At 43.3% G+C, this 26326-nt stretch overlaps 3 protein-coding genes across 4 annotated transcripts; 2 read left to right on the top strand and 1 right to left on the bottom strand.

Moving 5' to 3' along the window:
• The first annotated feature begins 10940 nt into the window (after positions 1-10940).
• LOC117538982 (parapinopsin-like) lies at positions 10941-13204 on the top strand. Its single transcript, XM_034204992.1, has 4 exons — positions 10941-11295; positions 11817-12145; positions 12305-12550; positions 13055-13204. Exons 1-4 carry the CDS (start codon positions 10941-10943, stop codon positions 13202-13204), a joined length of 1080 nt encoding a protein of 359 aa, XP_034060883.1.
• A 3879-nt stretch (positions 13205-17083) lies between these two features.
• On the top strand, positions 17084-19151 carry LOC117538899 (5-hydroxytryptamine receptor 2B-like). Its single transcript, XM_034204856.1, has 2 exons — positions 17084-18628; positions 18996-19151. Exons 1-2 carry the CDS (start codon positions 17084-17086, stop codon positions 19149-19151), a joined length of 1701 nt encoding a protein of 566 aa, XP_034060747.1.
• kcnd2 (potassium voltage-gated channel, Shal-related subfamily, member 2) lies at positions 18904-25318 on the bottom strand (the record flags this gene model as incomplete). 2 transcript variants are annotated; one of them, XM_034204670.1, is given in 5 exon segments in its annotated part: positions 18904-21196; positions 22449-22669; positions 23660-23758; positions 24639-24734; positions 25156-25318. In XM_034204670.1, coding segments are annotated over 5 exon segments (757 nt in total), but the record flags the coding sequence as incomplete, so codon positions are not given.
• Positions 25319-26326: the final 1008 nt, after the last annotated feature.

Here is a 26326-nt window from a genome sequence, read left to right as displayed (position 1 = left end):
AGCATTACTATACTTGTGGGGACTGTAGAGGCTAAGCCAACGCTTTAAGCCTCTGAGGATCCGCTTGGTGGGTGTAATTGACGCACACAAGTTTGCTGCCGAATAAAGGTCAGAAACAAAGTTTCCAGTTTGAAACAGTCCATTTATTTCCATTTTACTGGTTTCCATTTACTTGCTTCTTTCCATATTCACCACACGATATTACCGTTTACACAATACCTTTGCTTGTAATCCTGTGTTTGTGTGTGTGTTCTCCTTGTGTGTTCCTTGTGTGTGTGTTCCTTGTGTGCTCCTTGTGTGTGTGTTCCGTGTGTGCTCCTTGTGTGTGTGTTCCGTGTATGGTCAAAAACTGTATGGCAAGGCAAGTTTATTTCTATAGCACCTTTCAACACAAGGCAATTCAAGGTGCTTTACAAAAATCAAAGACATTCAGACCAAGGTATTTAAAAACAGTAAAAGATAATAAAAGAAACATTAAAAGAAAAAACACATGAATAAAAAGTTACAGTGCAGTTTAAGATATGAATAGTTCACACAGAAGTTCCACTTTACTGATGAACACAACGGCTCAGTTTCAATTAAAAGCAGCGACAAAAAGAAAAGTCTTCAGCCTGGATTTAAAAGTAAGAGTTGTAGCGGACCTGCAGGTTTCTGGGAGTTTGTTCCAGATATTTGGAGCATAATAACTGAATGCTGCTTTACCATGTTTAGTTCTGACTCTGGGGACAGAAAGCTGACCAGTCCCTGAAGACCTGAGAGATCTGGATGGTTCATAATTTAGCAGAAGATCAGAAATGTATTTTGGGCCTAAACCATTCAGTGCTTTATAAACCAGCAGCAGTATTTTGAAATCTATTCTTTGACACACAAGAAGCCAGTGTAAAGACTTCAGAACAGGAGTGATGTGATCCACTTTCTTAGTGTTAGTGAGGACTCGAGCAGCGGCGTTCTGAATCAGCTGCAGCTTTCTGATAGATTTTTTAGTGAGACCTGTGAAGACACCATTGCAGTAGTCCAGTCTACTGAAGATAAAAGCATGGACAAGTTTTTCCAAATCCTGCTGTGACATTAGTCTTTTAATCCTAGATATATTCTTTAGGTGATAGTAGGCTGATTTAGTAATTGTTTTAATGTGACTGTTGAAACTCAGGTCAGAGTCCATGACTACACCTAGATTTCTGGCTTTATCTGTTGTTTTGAACATTGCAGACTGAAGCTCAGCGCTAACTTGTATACGTTCTGCCTTGGCTCCAAAAACCATTACCTCAGTTTTGTCTTTGTTTAATTGGAGAAAGTTCTGACACATCCAGTCATTGATTTGTTCAATGCACTTACTCAGTGTTTTAACTGGAGAATAGTCTCCTGGTGAAATGGTTATGTAAATTTGTGTGTCATCCGCATAGCTATGGTAACTTAGACCCCGGCCACACGAGGACGAAAACGGCTAAACGCATAGGATTAACGCAAACGCAATCGCAAACAAGCTTCCGTCCACACGCAATAGTTATCTGGATAGTGTCTGCCCACACGAGACCGCTCCGTTTAGCTCCAACCGCTGGAGAAGCTGCAGTACATATGCAGGAGCCTGTACGCGGCGCTGTAACATCCTCCACAAAAGCAGCAAAGAAGCATTGTTGTCATGGTTGCCCTTCTGTTTATTCTCTGCGGTGGGGGCCGAGGGAACCGGGCAGAGTTTTTTGCCAGTCTTCCGACAAAATTATAAAAGTGCCGGTCAAAGGTCTTCTTTGTTATTTATTGAGCTTTAAAACAAATGAATAACGACTCTATATAATATAATAATAAAATACACGGAGCCTCTCTTTTTCCTCCCTCTCTTCGGACAGAGCCAGTGTCTGTCTCATGCAGCAGCTGATCCAGTAATGAGTGACCCAGCCAACAGTAAAAATAAACATATTGTAGCGATCCTGATAGGCTACTCAGGGTGTCACTTAGGCATCCCCCGTCTCTCTGCCAATCATAGAGCTGCACCGTGATGGTGGCTGAGGTGCGGGCCTGTGGTTGGTGGAGCGGACGGGGGAGGGCGGGGAGTTGTGACGTAGACAGTGCTATATCTTGTGGTTGGTTTAGGAAATAAGTTAGTGTGCGGTAGAACCATAGACTGTATATATAAATGGACGTAGGGTCCGTGACGTCACCCATAGGATTCTGCAGAGTTGCCGTGAAGCCCTTAGTAGGCGGAGTCGGCCACTAACGGCTCGACGGTGTCGACAGAGTCTAACTCCCGCCTTCTCCAAATAAGGGCAAAGAGGCGGAGCTGAGGCGGGACAGGGCGGGACCTGCTGCCAACGAGCGTGACGTTCGAGTCAGGCTAAGAAGCTAAGCTAACATGCTCTCAGTATCAATCGAATGTAAAACATGATTGATGAAAGTAGTAAATCGGTCAGATTTGACCCGAAGACAACAGGAGGGTTAATGCCATATTCACTTAGTAACGCATGAACAACTTTTACAAATATTTCTATATAGTCTGTGTTGGTAAATGTCATCTAGGTTGCACATTTCCTGCTGAAATACATGCATACCAAGTCACTGCGTGGCACTTTGGTTTTGATAAAACAGTGTAGTTCCACTATATAAACGTTACATTCATAATCAAACGAGACAATCTGCAAGATAATTAGCTATTTGGTATTATTCTTAATGCTTGTCATTCACACGTTAATACAATAAAATAAGTACCGATACATAGCAGAATAATTGTGGCGGTGTTCAGCTTAATAAGCCTTGCTCAACATCATTTATTTAGCTAATACTACAGCGGGCTGCAGGCGAACCAAGTCCGCGTTACGATGCATTCCTTGATCTCCAGTTATAACGCCGGACTCCGCCGCTGGCCGAAGCTAACGGAGCCCCAGGGTGCTAGCTACGGCCGCCGGGACGCGCTAGCGAGCTAGCACCCTGCAGCCCCGTTAGCTTCGGCGGCGTGGACTCCGGCGGCCCACCCCTTTTAACATTTGCTCCCGTTTAGCATTATGGGCGTCATAGCCATATAGTATAAAAGTCTTACCCAAGGCTGAATCATAAACTAAACTGTATAAAGGGTTACGTCCTTAGCTGGCTAATAAGCTACATAACAGGCTAAGCTAACAAGCACACAAACACCTGCTAACGGGGTTAACATGTATAATATTATCATTTTACTCACCGAAAAAAGCTGAAAGTAGACTTCTTGGAAGATCTGTTAGTACATTCAAGCGCACAGCACGACATTTTAATTATCTGGTATTTGTAACAATATTCCCTAACAGGCACGATCACCACGAACACAGCTAAAGGATCAAGTACAGTAACTACAACTAACTAACGTTGTAGCCTCTATGGTTGTAGCCTAGCAGATTGGACAAGTTGCTGTTAGCTGACAGTGAGGCACGTATCTGTCAATCAAAGTGACCACGCCCTAATGTATGCACAAACTTTAAGACCTAATATAAATATAAAGGGTCGCGTTAGAAAACAATTCACTCACAGATCCATAATCATGAAGGTGGAATCTAACTATATCGATAATAAAATGTATGGAGCCAGGGGTAGAAACATGTTTTTTTCTGCTGTAAAATCGGGCATTTTAACATGGGGGTCTATGGAAATTGCTCCTTTCTGCAGCCATCGCCTATCGGCCAATATATGAACTGCAGTGTGTGGCACTTCCGTATTGGCTTCCCGACTCTACCCCACAGTTTGCCGCTTGGGTAGAACCCACGAAGTATACTTGACCTGTTATCATCTGTCTTAAATTACTAGTTATTAAAGCCTAATAACTACAAGCCTGTCTCCGACTCATCTTGGGGAACGTTACAATATTTAGAACTAGGTAGTTTGAGAGGTGTCTCCGTCCTGTCAGATTAGACTTCACTCGCGTTTATGTCCATATCGAGAGAAAGATAAATAATCTGAATTCAGTGAGCAGTTTACTTTGACGCGGGGGTGAGCAGCAGAGGTGGAGAGAGGCGGGGCTATTGCGCAATCATTATTAGAAAATGATCGCTGAAGCTGCAGTACATATCCACAAAAGCAGCGAGTAAGATCCCCCCCGGATGTGTAAGTCTGCTGTAGATGTTGCACAAAGAACTGTAGCATGATCAGTAGCGTCCGGAGCACGATAGCAACTCTGCGATCCGCCATTGTTGTTGTTGTTGTTGTTGTTGGTGGCGAAACACATCAGCAATGGCGCGGGGTACGCGGAGGTGGGGAGAGGCGGGGCTATTGCGCAATCATTATCAGAAAATGATCGTATAGGGCGCACACACGGAGCTGTTTGACCCCACAGAGCGTTGCGTATGCCGTTCTATCCACCTTGGGACCCGTTATCGTTTCCTCAGTCGTTTAGTGCCGTATTCGGTCGTCCTCGTGTGGCCGAATGGTCTATATGACACTAAACAGTAACGCAAACGGCCGTTTTTGTCCTCGTGTGGCTGCAGCCTTATTTTGTTGTTTTTCATTATCTGAGCCAGTGGTAGCATGTAGATGTTAAAGAGAAGAGGCCCCAAGATGGAGCCTTGAGGAACCCCACATGTCATATTTGTCAACTCAGATTTGTATTTACCTATAGAAACAAAGTTGTTTCTGTCCAATTTAGAACTGTTTCCGAAAGTCCCACCCAGTTTTCTACTCGTTCTAGTAATATGTTGTGGTCAACAGTGTCAAACGCAGCACTGAGATCTAATAATACTAACACTGAAGTTCTGCCACTGTCTGTGTTTAAGTGGATGTCATTGAAGACCTTTACAAGAGCAGTCTCAGTGCTGTGGTTTGGACGGAATCCTGACTGGAACACATCCAAACAGTTATTTGAATGCAAGAAATTACTCAACTGTTGAAAGACTACTTTTTCAATGATTTTACCTAGAAATGGGAGGTTTGATATGGGCCTGTAATTGTTCATTACTGAAGCGTCTAGATTATGCTTTTTTAAGAGCGGTTTAATGACTGCAGTTTTCAGGGCCTGTGGAAAAACACCTGATGCCCCTTTCACACCAGAGCTTTTTCAGCTCCGGCTCGGAGCTGGAGCCTGAAAAGCGCCCGTTTTTCCTGTTCACACCGCAGCGGCGCCGGCTCTTAGCTCCGGAATCGGGTTCACTTCCAGCTCCAAAAAATTGTCGGTCTCGAGGCAAGAGCTTCGGAGCTAAGAGGTGGCGTCGCTTACGTCTCTCTTACGTCGAGGCGTGCAGGAAACTAAACCCTCCTCCCCTGAACATGGGTCGACTGTCATGCCTGCCTACAAGCAGTAGTGCTTATAAACACACTTTATAAAGTCAGGCAACACTAACCAGGCTTCGTGTGATTCTGTTTATTTGTACCTTACTTTGACCATCCGTTCATTGTTATTGATCATTGTGGAGAGAGGCAGACGTTTTGTTTTGTATTATAGCAGCTATCGGATGGAATCAATACATGGGCTGCACAGGTTGTCGTGTCCGACTATCACAAGTAGAATCATAATAAAAATACGCCGGTAAAATGTGCCTGTAGAAAACAGTTTATGCCACAATAGGATAGCAATAGCAAGTAGTCAGTTTAGCTTCGGTTGCTATGCTAACATCACCCATTTTATACCAGAGAAACTTTCATAACAGCGTTGTGATACCAAACAGCGTCAATTCAGACTGACACACATTCACTTAGGCTAAGGGGAACTGGGGATATGTATCAGCTGCTTGTGTGAGTCGGACAGTGAATACTTTAGAGCGGCCGCAGCAGTGTGAGCTAACCGGGAGCTAACGGAGGAGAATAAACTCCCGTGCAGCGGTCGGTAAATGCTGCAGAAACACATTAATAAACAATGAACCACGGCACTCTGGAGCAAAGTATAAGGTTGGAGAAGTCGTTATTCAATTTAATCTGGCTTCGTGTGATTAAAAGCAACACGATCATCGACGCGACGCAGTTCCCCGTTGTTGTTGTTGTGAGCGCCGTAATGCCGTTGGGGAGCAAATCAGCGATGTAAACGATGACGTCATGACGCAGCAGCGGCAGCACCAGTCTGGGCGGTGTGAACAGAGCGGGAGCAGAAAAGGGAAACCGGAGCTGAACCAGAAAAGCTCTAGCTCGGAGCTAGAAAGGGAAAAGTGCTGGTGTGAAAGCCGCATGAGTGAAAAGACTTGTTTACTATATGAAGTAGATCTGAGGCCATGCAAGGAAAAACATTTTTGAAAAATCCTGTTGGAATAATATCAAGGCAGCAAGAGTAGGATTTCAGAAGTTGTATAATGTCCTCTAGGTTTTTATCATTAATCTGATGGAATTTGTGTTATGATGTCTGAATTGATATTAGGTGGACACAGAGACAAAACATTTGCTGTTCCTGATGCAGAGGCACTGACTGCTTGTCTGATTTTCTGAATTTTGTCAGTGAAGAAGGAGGCAAAATCATTGCACGCCCTGGTGGATAGAAATTCAGAGGCTACTGACACTGGGGGGTTAGTTAGTCTGTCGACGGTAGCGAACAAGGCACGTGCGTTGTTTTTGTTTTTGGCAATGATATCAGAGAAGAAAGACTGTCGGGCAAATTTCAATTCCAAATTATAAAGGCCAAGTCTCTCTTTATAGATTTCAAAGTGCACCTGGAGATTTGTTTTTCGCCACCCGCGTTCAGCTTTTCGACACTCTTTTTTCTCTGTTCTCACAGTCATGGCCTTTCTCCATGGGCCTTCCGGCGGAACCTCTCCCCAACACACATAGGTTCCTACCTTTATACCCACAGTTAATTGGCTCCTACAGGGACCTAAATCTGTCTACACAGTCACGTGTGGGGACTCGCCTCCCTTATGGGGACAAAATGGAGGTCCCCATGAGGGGAATCATTAATTTTAGGGTGAAGACTTGGTTAGGTTTAGGATTAGGGTTAGGGTAAGGGTAAGGGTAAGGGTTAGGCATGTGTTGGCTATGGTTATGGTTAAGGTTAGGATAAGTCTCCAGGAAATGCATGTCAGTCAATGTAATGTCCCCTGAAGTGATGTATACATGGTGTGTGTGTGTGTGTGTGTGTGTGTGTGTGTGTGTGTGTGTGTGTGTGTGTGTGTGTGTGTGTTCAATGACCACCCACTGTACACCCCCCCTACACATTTATATTACATACAGGATGTTCGGGAATTGTGTGTGTGTGTGTGTGTCTGCCATTCCCGCACAAGGTTGCAACATTGTTGATGAATTCAACCACCGACACCTGTCTGCTCTCACATTCCCGCATTATGTCTTGTGGGAACCAGCTGCAAATTTGGGGCGAGACACAATACATAAAGCTTTGCCAGTTTGGGTCCTTATCACAACTGATCAAGATGGCCAAACGATTCTCTGCTCAGAGATGTGCAAATGATTTTGGAAGCGAGAGAACCATTTTGATGATGATGTTGTAGAGGAAGAGGTTTCAGAATGCGAAGATCACATTTCTGAGAATTCTGAGTCTGACAGTGACTTTGAAGAAGAGGATGAGATTGAGCATCAGCTAGTTACAAAAAAAAGACGAGTCTCAGGACCAGCCGGTCAGCGGGCAAAAAAACTAGTAGCACTTTAATTAATTAATGTGATCTAACAAATGTAAAAGGGCAAATATTAACCATATATGCTGTTTATATTGCTTGTAATTGGGATGAAGTAAACATCTGTGTCAAGGTTTGAGTTTTGTGTGTCTAGTTTTGGGGTTATTTCATGTTTTCCTCCTTGTTTCTTGTCTGGTCCTTCTCCCTGTGTTTTCCTTCCTGTCGTTAGTTTCCCTGGTGTGTCTGTCTAATTGTGTTCACCTGTTGCCCTTGTGTTTCTACCTCCCCTGCCCAGCTGTTTCTTGTCCTGTGATTACCCCTCTCTGTATTTATTCTTGTCTTTCCCTGTGTTCCCCTGTCGGTTCATTGTTTTGTTTTTCCTGTCTCCCTCCATGTCAGTCACCGTCAGCTTTTTGGTATTGTATCTTCCTTGTGTTTCCTTTGTGTTTTATGCCATGTTTTTGCCATCAGCTTTTAAAATAAAGCTCGCTTTTGTTTTCTAGACCAACTTACCTTTTTTTGGGTCCTACCTTTCCCAAACCCTAACAGAATAAACCAACCAGAAATGGACCCAGCAGATGATCCATTTGAGGTGGAATTAATGAATTTTACTTTTGTATTGGCTTGCTGCTATGATTGGTGGAAAGGAGCGTCCAGAGTTATACAGAAGGAGGCCGCTCTGGTAGAGGCGCACCGGTTGGCAACAGAGAAACCACGTTTATTGAAGTTCTTACCTGGCTGGATTATGGACTTCCTCCAGACATGTGATTCCCGGCCTGCTAGCCCCAGGCATGCTAGCCCCCTGCCTCCCAATTCCCAACCTGACACCATATGTCTCGGTGTGTTCTGTCTGGAGCGGAGTCAACCCCTGCTTCTTCCCCATTTCCTGCTCCTGTCCAGGAGCCATTCTCAGGTACTCGTCTGGCTTTTGGAGGTCCACTGAGCCTCCAAAAGGCTCCTAAGAGAAGGAGTTGCAAGTCCAGGCTAGCAGCCAGAGTCCCAGAAGCCATGTTTTGGGCTCCAGTACAGGCCCACACAGCCATGGTTCCAGCCCCAGTTCTGGCCCCAGCAGCCATGGTTCCAGCCCCAGTTCTGGCCCCAGCAGCCATGGTTCCGGCTCCAGAACCGGCCCACAAAGCCATGGATTCGTGCACCAGTACCGGCCCACACAGCCATGCTTCTGTGCTCCATTACCTGGCTCACACAGCCAGGGTCTAGGCTTCTGTTCCATGCCCAACAGCCATGGTTCCGGCTCCAGAACCAGCCCCAGCAGCCATGGTTCCGGCTTCAGTACCGGCCCCAGTAGCAATGGTCCCGACTCCAGTTTTGGCTCCAGTACTGGCTCTCCGGCCGACGCCAGCTCCCCGTGTCCTGTCGGTGTACCGGCCGACTCTAGCCCCTCGTCTCCTGTTGGCTCTCCGGCCGACGCCAGCCCCCCGTGTCCTGTCGGCGTACCTCTCCGACTCCAGCCCCCCGTGTCCTGTCGGCGTTCCGGCCGACTCCAGCCCCCTGTGTTCTGTCGGCGAACCGACCGTCTCAAGTCTCCTCTCAAGTCCCCTCTCGAGTCTCTTCTCGAGTCCCCTCTCGAGTCACCTCTCAAGTTCCTTCTCAGGTTCCCTCTCGAGTCTCCTCTCAAGTTCCCTCTGGAGTCCTCTTTCAAGTCATCTCTCGAGTTCCCTCTCAAGTCACCTCTCAAGACTCCTCTCGAGTTCCATCTCGAGTCTTCTCTCGAGTTCCCTCTCAAGTCCCCTTTCAAGTCACCTCTCGAGTCCCCTCTCAAGTCCCTACCTTATGTCCTGTGCCGTTGGAGGTTCCGCTGGGGGTCCTGCCAACTCCATGTCCTGTCCCGTTGGGGGTCCCGCCGACTACTATTCTGCCGGGGGGTCCTGCCAACCCTATGTCCTGTGCCGTTGGAGGTCCCACCGACTACTCTTCTGCCGGGGGTCCTGCCAACCCTATGTCCTGTGCCGTTGGAGGTTCTGCTGAGAGTCCTTCCAACCCCATGTCCTGTTCCGTTGGGGGTTCCGTTGGGAGTCCTGCCAACTCCGTGCCCTGACCTGTTGGGGGTCTCGCCAACATCTGTTTCGTTGGGGGTCCAGCCGACACGTGCTCCGCCGGGTTTACTGCCAACACCATGTCCTGTCCTGTTTGGGGTCCCACTGACACCAGCCCATGTTCCGTCCAGGGTCCTGTCTACGCCTGACCCGCCAGGGGTTCCACCAGCTCCTGCCGTCCTTGTGCCCGGCCCCCTGAGTTCCCCAGCCGCGGTCTTCGCCCTCGAGCAAGGCCCCCTGACTCCTCAAACTCTGCCTTGCCCCCGGGCCGTCCGTCCGAGACCCCCTCCATGGACTCTGCCTTGCCCCCGGGCCGTCCGTCCGAGAACCCCTCAATGAACTATGCCTTTCCTGGGCTGTCGATCCAGACCCGTCTTCCGGACCCCCTCCACCCATCCAGTTGGAAATGTTTGACTTTGTGTAGGGACGTCTGGAATCCGTCCCTTGAGGGGAGGGGGGCAGGGTTTCCTTTGTGTTTTATGCCATGTTTTTGCCATAAGCTTTTAAAATAAAGCTCGCTTTTGTTTTCTAGACCAACTTACCTTTTTTTGTAGTCTGCTTTTGGGTCCTACCTTTCCCAAACTGTAACAATCTGTTGAGTATTTTAACATAAAATAGTTTGATTGTGTTGAATTGAAGCCCAGAAGGCAACGGGTCCAAAAGACCCACGAACACTGGCTGAGTAACAAAAATATGAATACCACACAAGGGTTGAGGCATCATTGAGTTTCTTGTATTTGACACTTCTGCAGAAGTCAAATGTTTTCACACGTGCTAGGATGAATGCACGAGAAGAATATATTTGATAATTATCTGGAAAACGCGAATTATGAGTGTAAACAGTGGTTTATTTTTGTTTCTTTAGTTAAAAAGATGTGATAATGAGGTGTATTTTTTTTTTCACTATTTATTAAAGTAGAAATGAATTAATGATCCGAGCCAAGTGCTTATTTCGTATTCTAAAGCAAATTGATATGGTTTGGTAATTGCTATGTAATTAGCAGGTGTGTATTTATTGAATGTCTAATCCGTTTGTGTACTGTGATCTTTTTTTCCCTTTTTATATTAGCTAACATTAAAGGGAAACCATATTTCATTAAATTAATTTTCAGTACTAATTCATTCCTTAATATCCCTCAACTTTCCAATTACCATTATAGAAGTGGGTTTATTGGGATTAATCCATTCAAATCGTGTTACGGACCAATTTCCAATATTGCATTTGAGGCTTTCTCCATCAGACAGGTGCACAATCTGAGACCTTTGACAATAAGCAAAGCTGACTGGTTTATCAGGGATCAGATGTGATAAGATCGACAACGCTGTGTCCGGCGGGTTCACTCTCTGGCCTCATAGTGGTTTCCTCGAGGCAGAACTTCATTTAGGCATCATGGAGGACAGCAACAGCACGCCGTCCATCTCCAGCACACATCCTGGCTTCATCTACGACGAGGGGGTGACTGTTGCGTCCACCATCTTCCCTCGGGTGGGCTACAGTATACTGGCTTTCCTCATGTTCATCAACACAGTGTTCTCGGTGTTCAACAACAGTCTGGTGATAACCGTGATGCTGAGGAACCCGTCTCTCCTGCAGCCCATGAACGTGTTAATCTTCAGCCTCGCAGTGTCTGACCTCATGATCGGCCTGTGCGGATCTCTGGTCGTCACCATTACCAACTACCATGGGCATCTCTTTATCGGACACACAGCCTGCATCTTCCAGGGATTTGCAGTAAATTATTTTGGTAAGTGGAGCAATTTTTTTTGGAGAGAGCAGTTTGTGCTCTATGGACTTTTTGTGAGCAATTTAGTTGTTTTTTCTCTGTGCCTTGGGGTCTGTCTTTTAGAAACACAATAAACACAATTGTAAGGCTAAAATATCAATCTATTTCTTTCACTTTACCTTATGTCAGTATGTTTTGTAGCTTCACAAACACATTTATGTTTTTGGCTCAGCTTGAAGCTTTTTAAAAATGTCTCTGCTCTTATCAGATGTTGTCAATTCAATTTTTCTTTCTTGAAAAATGTGTTTTTCTGATTTAAAGTTTCAATGCAATTCAAAGCACACGCAGTAGCTTTTCTTTCAGAGCTTTCAACAACATAGCTTTCTCAGTGGATGGAGCTTGCTCAATTTGTTATGGAGATATTGAAGATGCAAGCACAGTTCTCTGAGAGCATCCATGAGAATTAGTGAACATCTCCAGAAAAAAACAGTAGTTTGACTTTAGGCTTAGTTTTTTTTTTTTTATGAATTGCTCTTTCCTAGGTCTGGTATCTCTCTGCACTCTGACGCTGCTTGCCTACGAGCGTTACAATGTGGTGTGTAAGCCCAGAGAGGGTCTGAAGATGAGCATGCGGAGAAGCATTGTCGGCTTGCTACTTGTCTGGTTCTTCTGCTTGTTTTGGGCGGTCGCTCCTTTATTGGGCTGGAGCTCCTACGGACCTGAGGGGGTCCAGACATCCTGCTCTCTGGCCTGGGAGGAGCGGTCGTGGAGCAACTACAGCTACCTCATCCTCTACACACTCCTCTGCTTCATTTTGCCTGTCATAATCATCATCTACTGCTACTGCAAAGTGCTCAAATCCATGAACAAGGTGGGCCCAATAATGGCTTCTGTATATTTATTACACTTTAACACCATTAGAAGTAGATTTAAAACTCATACCCACATACTCGTGTTTGCAATTAACCACCTACTGACTAAATGGAGCGGTTAGCCTTTAATGGGAGTCACATTTCCTTTCTACTCGCAGCTGAACAGGAGTGTGGAGATGCAGGGTGGGCGTTCCAGCAAGAAGGAGAATGACCATGCCATCACTATGGTCCTGGCCATGATCTCTCTTTTTTTTGTGTGCTGGCTGCCCTATACGGTGCTGTCAGTGGTGGTCGTTGTGGATCCGGAGCTTTACATCCCTCCTCTGGTCGCCACCATACCCATGTACTTTGCTAAAACCAGCCCTGTCTATAACCCTATCATCTACTTCCTTACCAACAAGCAGGTAAGCAGCTGTGAAATTGAAAATCAAATCAAATCAACTCAAAGCTCATTTAAAGCCAAATATCACAAAGCAGTTTATCTCTGTGGGCTTTACAGATTAAAAAACATGAATTACAGTGCTAAAGGAGATGTAAAATGAAAATAACATAATAAAAGACAAGATAGAATGTAAAATACAAATAACAAAATAAATAATAAAATAAATATTTATATATATAATTAAATGAGACACCAAAATGAGAATAAGAATATAATAAAACAAAAAAATACCATAAAATGTACTCAACATAGTTCAAGCTGGTTTAAGATTACCCAATCTGCTTTTTTTAAAGGAAAATCTTCAGCACACTCTTAAAAGTTTGGACACTGTCTGCCTCCCTCATAAAAACAGGAAGTTGATTCCAAAGAAAGGGAGCTTGCTAGCTGGAAAGGCATGCACAGTAACATTGATTTGAATTGCATGTGAAATTAAAGCTCATGCATTTGGTTTCTTTATGTCCAACAGTTCCGTGACGCCGCTCTGGAGGTGTTGTCGTGCGGTCACTTCATACCTCGCGCTCACACTGATGTCAGCATCAACATGCAGACCTTGAACAGGAGGAGCCGGCTGACTGCCTTGAGCACCAACTCGCACAGCAGGGTGTTGCCTCTGTGACCTCCCCCAGGAAAAACCAAGAAGCTGCCATGGTTGTCATTGTTTGCCTCTTTAAGGACGCAGACCATCTACACGCCCATGTCTCTCCGTGGGGTCCGACCTGCAGCCCAGTGAGAGCAGATCGGCTCATTGACTGATGGATTGAAGATGGACATAATAAGTGGAAAACCTTATAAAACACAGTAATGCAATCCAATCCTTTCCAAAATGTTGATTATAAAAGATTTTAGTTGATTTTGTCTGAAAGTTAGTTTTGTCATTTTATTGAATTGCATTATATTGCAAGGTTTTCCTTTAGTTATTGTCCATTCCATTTTTCTAGAACAAAGTGTTCAGTAATACGGTTTTATTTCTGTGATTTGTGTAGACCAATAAACGTTAACCTTTTTCATATTGATGTTTCCAGGTGTGTACTTTATCTTTCATGCATAGAGGTCACAGCTATTCATGCTGCATTTCTTGCAGGGCTGTCCCTCCCTACAGGCAGATCATGCAGACTGTGTGGGGCCACACCTTGTGGAGGCAGCCACACCTTGCGGAGGGGGGCCTCATCTGAGGCGCACCTATGTGCTTATGTGGCGCAAATAGGGTGGTGCGGCACGGTTTCGCCGCTGCGAGGCTCCACTAGCACTCATCAAATAACTGTGCGTGGGGCCTCAAATTGGCCCCTGACCCTGGTTATTCTTGAAAATACTTCATCTGCAATATCTTTTTGGGCCGTAAATCAATATACTTATGTTATTATAATGTAATTTTAAGTTTGCAAATCTTTATTTATCATTTCTTCAAAATATACATCTCTTCAGTTCAAACCCTGAACGCATACTGTCCACCTGAGTGGACATATAAAAATATCTTTGAAAAAACTAGATTAAAAAAAACTAAAGTTCAAATCTTGTTTCTCATGCCCCAAGAGCAATAAAAACACTTGATAAAAAAATCCTGAGGTTTTCATAATTCATGCATGAAAGGGATTTATGCATGTGGGGAAACTAGCCAAAAATAAAGGGGGTTTAGCATTTTTAACAAGACTATAGGCAAGTCAAATACAGCCAGATTGTAAAGAGAGAATTAGGAAGTGAAAGCTTTGACCCCTGTGATGTTGTTTATAAATAAAATGCACTTGACCTTTGTACATGTTTTGTGAAAAGATACTCCTTTCTGAAGGTCGGGTTACATGTTAGGGAAATTGGTGAAAAGCATTCTGTGTGGCATGAAATATTGATTCATATCTAGTAGATTTTGCTGCCCTTTTTGGAAACAAATACTCTGCTAGTTATACACATACTGCTCGGCAACTCTTCCTTATTAAATCAATGTCGACCATAGCCAGCTCCACCGTGTCATCAACACTGATAGCTTGGACAAATAATGTACAAGGCCTCACGCTCGCCAACACTCACACTTCGCAGGAGTGTGCTGCACATAACACACTATTAGATTGCTGCAAGGTAAACATGCATAATTTCCCTCATAAGCACCTGTGTGAATACAGGATTTACTCAGAACAATTACTAACCCGTTTCAGGAAAGCTGCAAAGGCAACATAATATGCTCTCACACTGTGTGGCTGGCCTTAATCCATAGAAGTAGCATAATGAATATAAATCAGTTCTGTAATACCCACTAAATCAAGAACATGGGGCGTTTGGGTGCACTGGTTGTCGAGCCTGCTACACATCTCACTTTGCTCATGTTTTAACAATGGGAAGTCAGTCAGGCTGTGAAATGCTGCTTTCTATGTTTTTCTTGCCTGGCTTACTTTGTGCTATTTCAATTTCGTATTTATATGCTTAATATTGTCATTATTACTTAAATAGGTGCTATAATTAGTATTTTTATAATTAGAACTCAGAGGGGGGTTTGGGTTCAGAAAAGTAACGACAAATCTGAGTCTCATTCAAAGCCAGGACATTGTGTCTTATATGGTCCACGCATGAGTCCGCACTGAGTCACCCCGAAACAAGGATTGATATGAATCACTGAATAAAAATAAAGAAAAAGGACACAAATAATGAGTGTTCTGATTGTTGACTTAGTGCTATAATGTTTTGATCTCAGAGGGACAATTATATAATCTACTATACCTTATTTATTGTATTTGTTCTTTATGTTTATTAAAATATGATTAAATGCAGCATCTTTTCACAATAAACCTTAAGTATATAAACTGACAATTCTTATTTTTACAAAAAGCTGAATTATGTGTCATATACCTCACGTCCTTTAGACTTGATGGTAAGAATTGATTGCAAAATGTTGTTTTTCATTCTCATAGTCCTTAGAAGTTTCTTTCATGTTTCCTGGAGCTCATCGTTAGTGACCATCATGTTCTTCGTTACCCCTTCTCCCCCCCGATTGCTCAGTTTGGCGGTCCGCCCCAGGTGGAGTGGTGGTTGCTCTAAACGTCTTCCCTTAAAGAATTAAAATGTGCCTATGGGAACCTCGAGTGCAGCAGATCTGATCCTAGCCTTCCCCAAATCTGTACTCCAATGCTATTCATTGAGTTCCTTTGAACTCAAGGCTTGTTTTTTCCCTTCATATATGCATTATAATCTGTGAGACCTTAAAGAGACTTTCCAAATCATGTCCAATCAGGTTAATTCATTGCATGTGTCAATGTGTAATCACTTTTAAAGACAATGAAGAGAAACAGTAAGCACATAAGGGACATTTTAAGTGTCATGGCAAAGGTTCTGAGAACTGAAGTCAATGTGATATTCCTGCCTTTTCCTTTTAATAAAATTGTCGAAATATCTAAAATCCCTATGGGGTTTTTACGGAGTATTGTTGGGGTATTGTAGAATGATCTGTTATTTAAAAAGTGCAAACTATTGTTGCAAGAGGCTGCAACTTGATAAAATGTAAAAATGGGTCTGAATACTTTCCAAAAAAAAGTTATTTGCATCACTGCACATACTCAGTGGTGGGTGCCCTATTGTGATTGGTATATATAATTGGGCTGTTGTTAAAAATAGATTGGGTGATTTTGTCCTGCTACTTATTTTGTCCTGTCCCCTCCCACTTGTTTGGCACGTTTGATGTACAATCGTCCCTTTGTAGATAAATAGAAAGTACTCTTTCTATTTTTATTTATTGCTCATTATGTGATGTCTTAGCATATGGTGTCCTAAAAAAAGTAATTTGCTTAGTGCCAAGACATTCCATAAGTGGCTTTTTGTTTCATCACAGTTTCTTTTCAAAAACGTTGTTTGTATCTACACAATGTTGACAGACACATGATCAGTTTAATTTGTGGGATGGTCTGGAGGAAAATGTATTTTGTTGATATAATCCCAGATTTGGCCTAGACCATAAGCTTCCCCATTCGAAGCAAAGAGCATTTCACACTTTATCTCCAAACAGGATTACACAATGCTATGCTATAATCCAGCAGCATGGCTCCCTTTATTTCCTGAGCCAATTCAGGAACTCCCAAGTCATCCATCTGCTTAATGCAAGGCTTTTAACCCTGTTGTGAGGTATTGTAATAAAGGAAATGGACAGCTGTTCACGTCACACATCCTGCATGTATATCCGATGCACCTTAGTGCCATACCATCAGCCTTATTGCATATCTACTTTTGAGACAGTAGTGACGTAAATACTTTTCAATTAACAACCATCCCTTTTTCCATTCCTCTGTGCTGTGGACACACTGCACAGTCTTTAATGAATGTTAACAGTGAGGACTCCCAGGTGACCTGCTGCGGCAGTGGAGTGATAATGAAAAGGGCGGATACTTATCAGAGCTACAGGTTCCCCCATTAATAGTATTCACTCAGTGGAGAATCACTTGCCAGCAAGCAAAGCAGGCTCACTGCGGCGTAGAGAGAATGAAGATACAGAACTGAACATGTTGACTCTTTGAACCTGGAGATGAGAGGCGAGCTCACACCTGCATGGGACTCTGGGAACACCACCTTTTGGGAGGAGTACTCTGACATTGCCTTTGTAGTTGCCAACAGCTTGATCCTGTTGATCACCTGTGCCGTGGGGATTGGAGCAAATCTTTTTGTCATACTGGCAGTTTATCAACAAAAATCCCTGCAAAATGTGAACAATGCACTGGTGGTGAACCTCGCAGTCATAGACCTCCTGAGATGTTTGATTGACTGCCCCATTCTCCTAACCATAGTCATCACTGTGAACCACAGAGGACACGTACACCAGTTAATCTGTGATACACAAGTGGCCTTTTTCTCTTTCAGCTGCTGCATCCAACTGTTGACTCTGGCCAGTATCAGCGCAGAGCGGTACCAGGCCATCGCCCGACCCTTCACCACCACTCAGAGGCGAAGACGGATTATGGTTTTGATTCCTCTAATGTGGACCTTGGCTATTCTGGTTGCTGCCTTTTGTCTGATACTCATGAAGGACTCTCCGGTGCATGAAAGATGCACAGGACTATCAATGGAAACATCATCCAGCTATGACACCTTTGGACTTTACATGTTGTTCCCACTGTGGGCAGCTTGCATTAGTGTTATCATTGGATTCTACACAAGCATATTTCTCCTTGTGAGAACACACAATCGCAAAATATTTGACAAAGGTTCTTTTCCTCTTTCAAAGAAAGACAAAACAGAAGATGAGCAGAAGAAAGAAGAAACCACAGCAGTGGAAAATGGACACGGAAAATCTGAGCAAAACCTGAGCAAAAGTGTTGCTGGGGGGAAACTACCAGCTGAACAAAATGTTTCTAACAAAGATTCTGCGGATGCTATACTGGCCTCGACAAAAGCTCCACAATGTGCATCACTTGGTTCAGAGATGAAAAAGGAATTAAAAAACACATTAGTGATATCTGACTTGGAAACAGAAACACTTCATCCCCCTGCATTGCAGGTTGCAGAGCAGTCTGAGACGAAGCCTTTAAAAGCAGAGCAGCCCAATCCCTGTGGCACAGAATTTGAGGTGAAACTATCAAATGGAGATGCTGCTAGTGTTAAGAGCTCAACCACAATGCCACAGAAGGTGTCAAGCAATTTCAACACAGAAAAGCCATCCAAAGAAAGAGTGAACATCGACGAAGTGCCCTCTGAAATGAAAGAAGCCAGCCCCCATGTTCACTCGTCTGCACAGTTAGAAAATCCAGAACCCACTTCTGTTTTACTGATTGAACCAAAACAAGATAAGAGCAACAATGGAGGAGAAACACTGAATGTTTCTACAGCAGATCAGGGGTCTTCATTACCCCCCGACTCAAGTAATGTCCCAGAAGCAGATGCTACTAAACAAGATGTGGAAGGTGCTGTTTGCATGATGCCTTCCAAAGCAAGTAGAGAGAGAGCAAGCAAAAAGAAGGAGAGCAAAATGGCGAAGCGTGCTGGCTACATCATTGTAACCTTCCTCTTGTTCTGGCTACCACTGATCATCACTATCCTGATTAATTGTGTTGTTCACGGAAACAAAAACCCACAGGTACGTATTTGTTTGGTAAGGGTTGAACTTCTACTGTCTTTTTATATGTAAAAGCTTTTAGTTTGTAGTGGATGAAAGAATAACTGTGCTTTATACTAAAATGTGTATTCGGGCCTCTCACAGTTTCCAGGCTCTATTTAAGAATGTCATGATTGTGCACACTATATGTGATTTATATAGATGTATATGCTGCAGTAATGTATCCAAACTTTGAATGTAAAGGGGCTGCTTCGGCATAAAATATATGATATACACATCTGACACGTATTCAGAGCCCAAGGTTTAAACGCTTTATTCTTTAGATTGATAGAATGACTCCAAGTTTGATCTGTTCTCTAACACTTTATCATTTCCTGTGATTATTCAGGTGAAAGTCATTAATGAAGTGGAGATCCTGTCAGTGTCTGTCACCTGCATCACATCACTGAGTAACCCAATCATATATGCAGCAGTGAACCCTCAGTTTAGGACGGAGTTTTATAGGTTGAAAACAAAATGTGTGTCCAGATTCACTAAGAAGTGATAATATTTCCACTTCTGACTACTTTTCTTTAGACCAAATTCAATATACAGTATGTAACTGAATACTAGAATGGTTTCTCTGGTCATTGTTCAAATAGTAACAAAGTTAAACCCCAGACGTCAAAGTGTGAATTTTAATTTGGGTATAGGAGGTTTTATTATTTAATATGCTGCTGTGTTATCTTAGATTTTATGCAGCCTGACTTCACAGCGGTTATTTAACACAGCAGAGCGGAGACGCTGCATGCTGGGAGAAACAGCCTGGTCCTACGCAGCGGGCTCAGCAGGGGGCCGCAGCGGAGGCCTCTGTCAAACAATCACTGAGGCCCGCCTGTCTGTCTCCAGAGACCCCGCAGCAGAGACCCACCACTGGGACAGTCAAGCCCTCACATGTCCTCCAGCAGCACCTAATTATTATTCCATCCTATTATTATTAGCTCTTTGAGTAATCAGGCAAAACATGATGAAATCCACCCTATTAAAAACAAAAGACATGGGTCATTTAATGGGTTTTTCAATAGAGCTACAGCATTTATTCTATCCACTGCACCAAATGCACAATGTGTGATTATTTATCCCTTTTTCCTCACCCATGACAAGATTTTTTCATTTCATTAAAAGCAAAGAATTTACATCATAACATACCAGGCTCATTGTGTTTCCTTTCATTAATCTCATTTTTACTGACAAACCTCCGACAAGAAGACATACTTTTAATAAAACAGAACTCTGCAATGACAGCATGCAAATCCTTAATTCAACCAGTTAACAGACAGAAATAGTATGGCAACAACTGTCAACTAAATCTAGAAATAAGAGAAGCCAACTTCAAATGCATTTGATAAATTCTAACTGAGATATTTACAATATGAAAAATGTACAAAATGGTCCTTTAACACAGTGAAATCTACCAAGTCTCGCTGATTATAATGAATATTAGAATTTAAGAGCAACTCAGTGGAATTGATGTCCAACATTCTTTCATATGGTTTAAGTCAACATTAGGGTTAGTATTAGTTAAGTGTTGCGGAGAACATTAACTTATATCTCTACCTTGTGACCTAACTAATACTGTATGTACCCTGTATACTTCGCAATATCAATTGTTAATTAATGACAATGGCTTTCACATAGATCCATATCAGAATGTCAAATATGTAAATTAACACAGATTCTGTCATTTTGACTTGCATTTGCACATTTCACAAACATGTCATGATGCGAAGCATATTTTACTCATCAAGCGATGACACCAACCAGTTAATGAGTCAGTTAATGAATATTCACAACAGTTATCCATTCCAGTGGATGCATGTTTTCTGAATTTACAACAGTGAGGGGACTATTGGAAAGCAGTTAATTGAGGGATTTCAAAACAATCTATTTTAGTGGGTGGTGAGTGAATGTTTCTTCTGTGTAAGTATTCGGATTTAATATTCACAAAGATGGCCCTTGGTTAATGAATATGTGTGCTTTGTCCTCAGAGGCCATGATGAATGACCTTGTAACGTCTGCCTCTCCTCCTTTGAACCAGAAGACAACAATTACAACTACATTACATATTCAAAAATAAAGTTTTCTCAGTATTTTTAGGCAACAACGATAACCACGCAGTCCAAACACTCCCGTTGCTCTGCTGTGCTTAATGGAGCAAGATCTGCTGGTTCGCTCATATATCCAAGGCAGCCGTCCACATCATTGTAATACCATGCAGAGTTTGACATCAGATGAGATCACTACTTCAAAAAAACCAGATTTCTGCTAATCTTATAATCCCTCTAGATTATGGCAGGTTGATGCTCGGTGGTCCCTCTCCTCAGCATCTGGTGCTTCTTGAGACCAGTTTGCTGATCAGATAAGCATGACATCTACAAGGCAGATACTCGGACAATGTTGCTCTGAGAGTATGTGGAGGTGGTGGTGGAGCCGTGCCCGTCCGATGAGGTCACCACCGGGGCAGATAGGCTGACCATGGAAGGAGTGATGTAAGATTTGTCACATTTCAAGGGCGCAGTCCCATCAAGTTTGGCATTCAGACTGGAGCGGCTGTAAAACAGACACAGGATGAAAGCAGGTGAGAGCTCTGACCATGTGAATGTATTACACAAAGCCTGCATTACACAGAGTTCTTTATTATTTTACAGTTTCAGTATAAAAGCCACAATTCAGAAATACCCGCATGCTTTGTACGGAGTGAATACATAAAGGAGCTTTGTCTCATGTTGCTCATTAACCATATATATGTTTTCAGGGTAGATTTCTGCTTTTGTCCGAGATTAAAGAGGTGAGAGGAATCGCTATATGAAAGCTCTTTTACATGTCCATCTTGAACCAAAACTTGTTAGAATCCTCCAATTAAATGTGTTTTCAGATGCTTGATAAATACATCCTCATTTGATGTCTGTACTGTCGTGTTGCACGTGCAATTAGGATTCACAGAAGAAGATAACCTGTGATGACAGGCAAACCAATGAAAAATCATTCTCAGCTATGTATGTGGTATCTTTCACACCAAGATTAATGGGTGTCATTTCACCCAATTAATTAAATAACAGGGTTTCTCACAGTCCGAATGAAAGATTTTACAGCATTTCTATTAAATATTCATCTCTAATAATTCTGCTGTATAATAAAGGTTGTCTGGATTTCATTTACTGCAGTTTACAGCATCAAAATCACCAGCGACACCGAATACAGTGTCCTAGTTGCAATGGATAATCCAAAGAACAAGCTGTTCTACAGTTTTCACAGAAAGAGGGTCTATTTCTTTGTAGTAGTTTCACTGAAAACTGCAATTCCTGTGGATTAGGGAAGCTGTCTCTGGAGGGACATGTTGCTGTTTTTCTATCTATCTTTGAGCAACACAAACCCAATTGCATTCAGTTCCAATGTGCTGGTTTGTAAGCAGAAATCTCAAAGATAGATTTATTTAGACCATGGAGAATAAAACTGTCTGAAGATAGATACCAGTAGAGGTAGCGGTATGTAAAATGAAATCCATGTATCTCCAAAATAAGATAAAGAACAACCGTATTTGATGATTCATAAAAATGCATTTTTCTTTTAATGAATCCACAAAAGATGCCTCAGTTTTGCCATAAATCCATAGAAACTAAACAAAGAGATACCTGATTTTTACAGGAAAGCAACAGTATGTTTTCCTCCCTACTATCTGACTATATACCTATGAATAAATGTATCAGTTGATTTTCCAGCAAGGAATCAATAAAGTGTATCTTGTCTTATAATACAATATCTGCTGTTTGCATGTGTGTGTGAATCAAACAGAGGATACTACCTGTTGACCATCGGCCTCTCTCTGATCTGGATGGTGCTGAGCTCCTGGTTGTTTGTGCTGGGCAGGCTGAAGCTGTTCTTCTTCCTGTGGCGTCGTGAACAGCACGAGCTGAGGCCGTGTGGAGACGAGGACAGCGAGGACGCACAGGACCCCGACTTGTTCATCACAGAGATCTCCATGCAGTTGGCCTGAAACGTCTGCTCGTCCACAAACTCGTGGTTCTGCAAAATGGCGGAACATTTTGGATTCAATGTTGCTCATGAATCACTCTATTACATCGATGATTGGCTCTCTAAATAATGGGTAAAGACTAAACAGACTGAACAGAATCCACAGTAAAATGGTTTAATAATTTGAAAATGAGTCATCACGGGAATAGAAATATATTGGCACAGATGTCCATATTAAGTGCCATCTGTGAAAACATTCACAACTGTTATCCCTGTGACAAATGAGAATGACTTGAAGGTCAGGCTCCAAATGTGTTTCCGGCGCAGCCAGCAGGTGGCAGAGGAGCCACGCAGGATCTGATGCCACGGTAGTATTCTGAATCACGCCTCCTTTCTTATACCTTCCCTCTGTCAGTCCTGCCATCTATAATGCACGCCATGATGGGCCTAATGTAAACATGTGCGCTGCCATCTGAATGGCAAGAAGCCTTTTTGGAGCTTTTCCCGGACGACAAGCAAGCCTTTCACTATGGAGAGGATCATACAGTGTAAGGAGGGAGACTGATTTACTGCCTGTCCATGGCTTTAGAGCGGCAAGTGTAAAAATCATGTCACAGCCAAGCATTATGGGCGCTCTTACATCTGTAAATTATACATTGTGTAAAATGAAGTGTGCTTGTTTGTTTGAGAGGCGTAATGTTTCTGGTTGGCTGAGTCATGTTATCTTTAGCATGTTGCTGGCGAGGGGATTCAACATCTCCCTGCCCCATTTACAGCTATTTTTAACACGTGCTGCATATCATATAGAATGTAGAGTTTGTGCATGGATGAAACAGCTCACGTTGTTTCTATTTGCCAAACACTGTAGCTGGACCGCACTGCTGCATGATACAGCACAGACAGAGGTGATGCAACATTACATAAATAATTTTTTACAGTGAGTTATTTTAAACTGTCTCAAATCTGTTACCAAGATAGTAAGACTGATCGATAAGTGAGTGTCTGTTTTTCCACTGAAAAAGAAAAGAAAATAGATTTTACCGTGGTCTTCTCCAGGCAGTGCAGCAGGTGATTATGCTGGGTCTCAAAAGGAGGGCTGGCGGCCTTCGCCACCAGGGCTTTTCCTGCCTCCTTGCAGGCCTTGGAACATACAAAGTGAGAGAAACAACAGTGTAGATGAGCAGGTTCACACTCTGCACAGAAACAGTGTCAGGCAACAGCTCGGTGATGTAGTGGAGAGTACACAAAGCACTGAGGGTTGAAATGCTGATCTGTAGCACGGCAGCCAATCTACTGAGAACCTGGCGGGATGGGGATGTTTTAAAGATGCATAGAGACAGTGGCTGACTACAACATGTTTCACTGATATCATTGGTTTTGCCATTACGCTGATTTGGTGAGAAGGACCAGAAATGTCAAATTAGAGCTAATTTCAGTGCAACAGCAGTGGCACACCTAGACACAGATCGGACAGATTGCACCAAACACGTCACAGATTCTGGACCACAACAACACCGCACACGTGGATGAAGCTCTGCACGGCTCTGGGATGGAAGGTATGTTGTGTTAGTTTGCATTACAACCTGGATGCTCTAGAAATAACACACAGAACACACAGCAGATCAGAGACAGAGTTTAGAGGAGATGCAGGAGAGCAGACAGCCTCCATAGACCCACTGTCCAGTAAGCTTTACTGGAGAGTTTCCCTCCTTCCCCTCCAAACCCTGTTGGACAGACATGCAGAGCTTGTCATGAGTCAGTGTGACTGTAATGGCCGTGCTCTGCCAGAAGGCAACTGCCTGGCCCTCCTGCTGTATGGATAGAGAGAGTGTCGAGGAAGCATGTCGATGCCGCAGCTGAGAGGTGTGATGTAAGAGACGATCACACTGAAGCGCTGGAATGACAGCAGCATGAGACGCCCCCCCCCCCCCCCGTGTGTGGTGGCATGGCCCCCCGAGCAGAGCGGCATGCAAGCATCAGCGAGGCCCCGGTCAGCCAAGCCGCTGTTTGGTCCTGTTACCTCCTCCAGTGAGTTGATCTGCCCGTTTTGTTTGTAGCGCATATAGACATTAGTGCCTCGAATCTTCGCAGCGCGGATTCTAGCAAGTCGAGATTTCTGTTTGAACAAACAGACCTCTGTTTTAGCCTCTGACGGTTTCTCTGTCAGGCTAATTGATGCTGTCTCCCTCCGGCAGCCACAGTATTTAGTAGGGAGAGGCCATGCTTAACTCAACCATTAGGAAATTCTGCCACGGCAAACACTTTGAGAAAGAAATGCACATATTGCTATTGAAAAGCTGCTGACACTATACTCTGAAAATCATTTGTTCAGTCATTGTCATTCCCTCTCTTATCTATTTCTCTTACTGACCCATCCAACACACACATACACAGAAACACAATAACAGATTAATATTCTGGAAGATAGTGTTTGCCCTGTCATTCTGTTACTTGTGGATAAGGCAGGGACAGAAAGGCAGATAGAAGCAGAATAAAGACAGATAGGGAGGAAAAGAAGGGAGGGGGAGTGTCAGTACCCTCTGGGCTCGTCGCTTCTCCGCCCGCTGGCTTTGGTGGTAGATCCGGCTGAAGTTTGACACGATGACAGGGACAGGCAGGGCGATGACCAGCACACCACTCAGAGAGCATATGGACCCAAACACCTTGCCCACGATTGTTTTTGGCACCATGTCCCCGTACCTGAAACACAGAAAACAGAACAGTAAGCACACCGGGTGAAAAAACAAGACAAAATAATATATTCCTTTGAAAGAATCCGCTTTTGAGGTTTGTTTCATCACGTTATGTCGTTGTTTGTTTGATGTTATTTATAAAAGTCTTGAAATAGTCACAATGACCTTGGAATATTTCAAATACGAAGTCACACATTTGAAGTTGGGGAGGAATAAATAGGACTTCTCTGAAGTCGCTTTTTTCCTGGCCTACTTTCTGCATGCCATCTTGATGTTTTTAAAACCCTGTTTCATATATAATTACACACCTGCTGGCACCGACTAATGCTTTCACATCACGACCAAATGCGCTACATATCCCCGGTGACCTCTGTTAGCCAAACAGCTTGTGAAAGATACGGGGAGTAGTATCACATCAAGTAAAAGCAAAAGAGGAAGGGAACAGTGTGATGCTGAGCCCTAGAGAAATGTGTGTGTGGGCCTCAGCCACTGGTGTGTTTTGTTCTCCTTCCCACATCAAAATGGACTTGAATACTAAATGCAGACACTAAGTGAAAACACATTAAAACAGTTCATGTTTGAGATAAAGCGAAAAGCATCTCTCTGTGCTGCGACATTGATCTGATCTATGCATTACATTTTGGGACATTTTACACATGTTGAGCAGCATGATTCAGCATGAGCAGATTAATGGTTGTACATATGCCAGGTGGGTCTGAATCCTCCCCATTAAAGAGATTAATGTACCGTCCTCCATCAGCCTGTCTGCGTTCAAGGTAAAGCAAAAATCAAACTGTCTGCATGATCTCACTTTCTTTACATTTTCCGACACATCCAAGGCCACTTACTAGAGAGACTACACATCATTTAGCTGTTTTAATTGTTTCAATCAATTCATTAAAAGGATTCTTTGTGATTAAAAACAAACTTGACTTGGAGTTTGCACTCTTGAAATTGCTGCTCGTTCAACACTATTTGTTCAAACACTGTTCAAACCGACGTGACGTTCTGCACT

Source organism: Gymnodraco acuticeps, unplaced genomic scaffold, assembly GCF_902827175.1.
Source record: "Gymnodraco acuticeps unplaced genomic scaffold, fGymAcu1.1, whole genome shotgun sequence".
Lineage (NCBI taxonomy): Eukaryota > Metazoa > Chordata > Actinopteri > Perciformes > Bathydraconidae > Gymnodraco > Gymnodraco acuticeps.
The sequence above is the reverse complement of the archived record's forward strand: the minus strand, read 5'-3'. Positions and strand labels throughout refer to the sequence as shown.

Excerpts from the sequence above, each read along its gene's own strand:
- LOC117538982 (XM_034204992.1), top strand. The coding sequence starts at position 10,941 with ATGGAGGACAGCAACAGCACGCCGTCCATCTCCAGCACACATCCTGGC. Across the intron at positions 12,146-12,304 it reads TGCTCAAATCCATGAACAAG|CTGAACAGGAGTGTGGAGAT; the intron begins GTGGGCCCAATA and ends TTCTACTCGCAG. Across the intron at positions 12,551-13,054 it reads ACTTCCTTACCAACAAGCAG|TTCCGTGACGCCGCTCTGGA; the intron begins GTAAGCAGCTGT and ends TATGTCCAACAG.
- LOC117538899 (XM_034204856.1), top strand. The coding sequence starts at position 17,084 with ATGAGAGGCGAGCTCACACCTGCATGGGACTCTGGGAACACCACCTTT. Across the intron at positions 18,629-18,995 it reads ACGGAAACAAAAACCCACAG|GTGAAAGTCATTAATGAAGT; the intron begins GTACGTATTTGT and ends GTGATTATTCAG.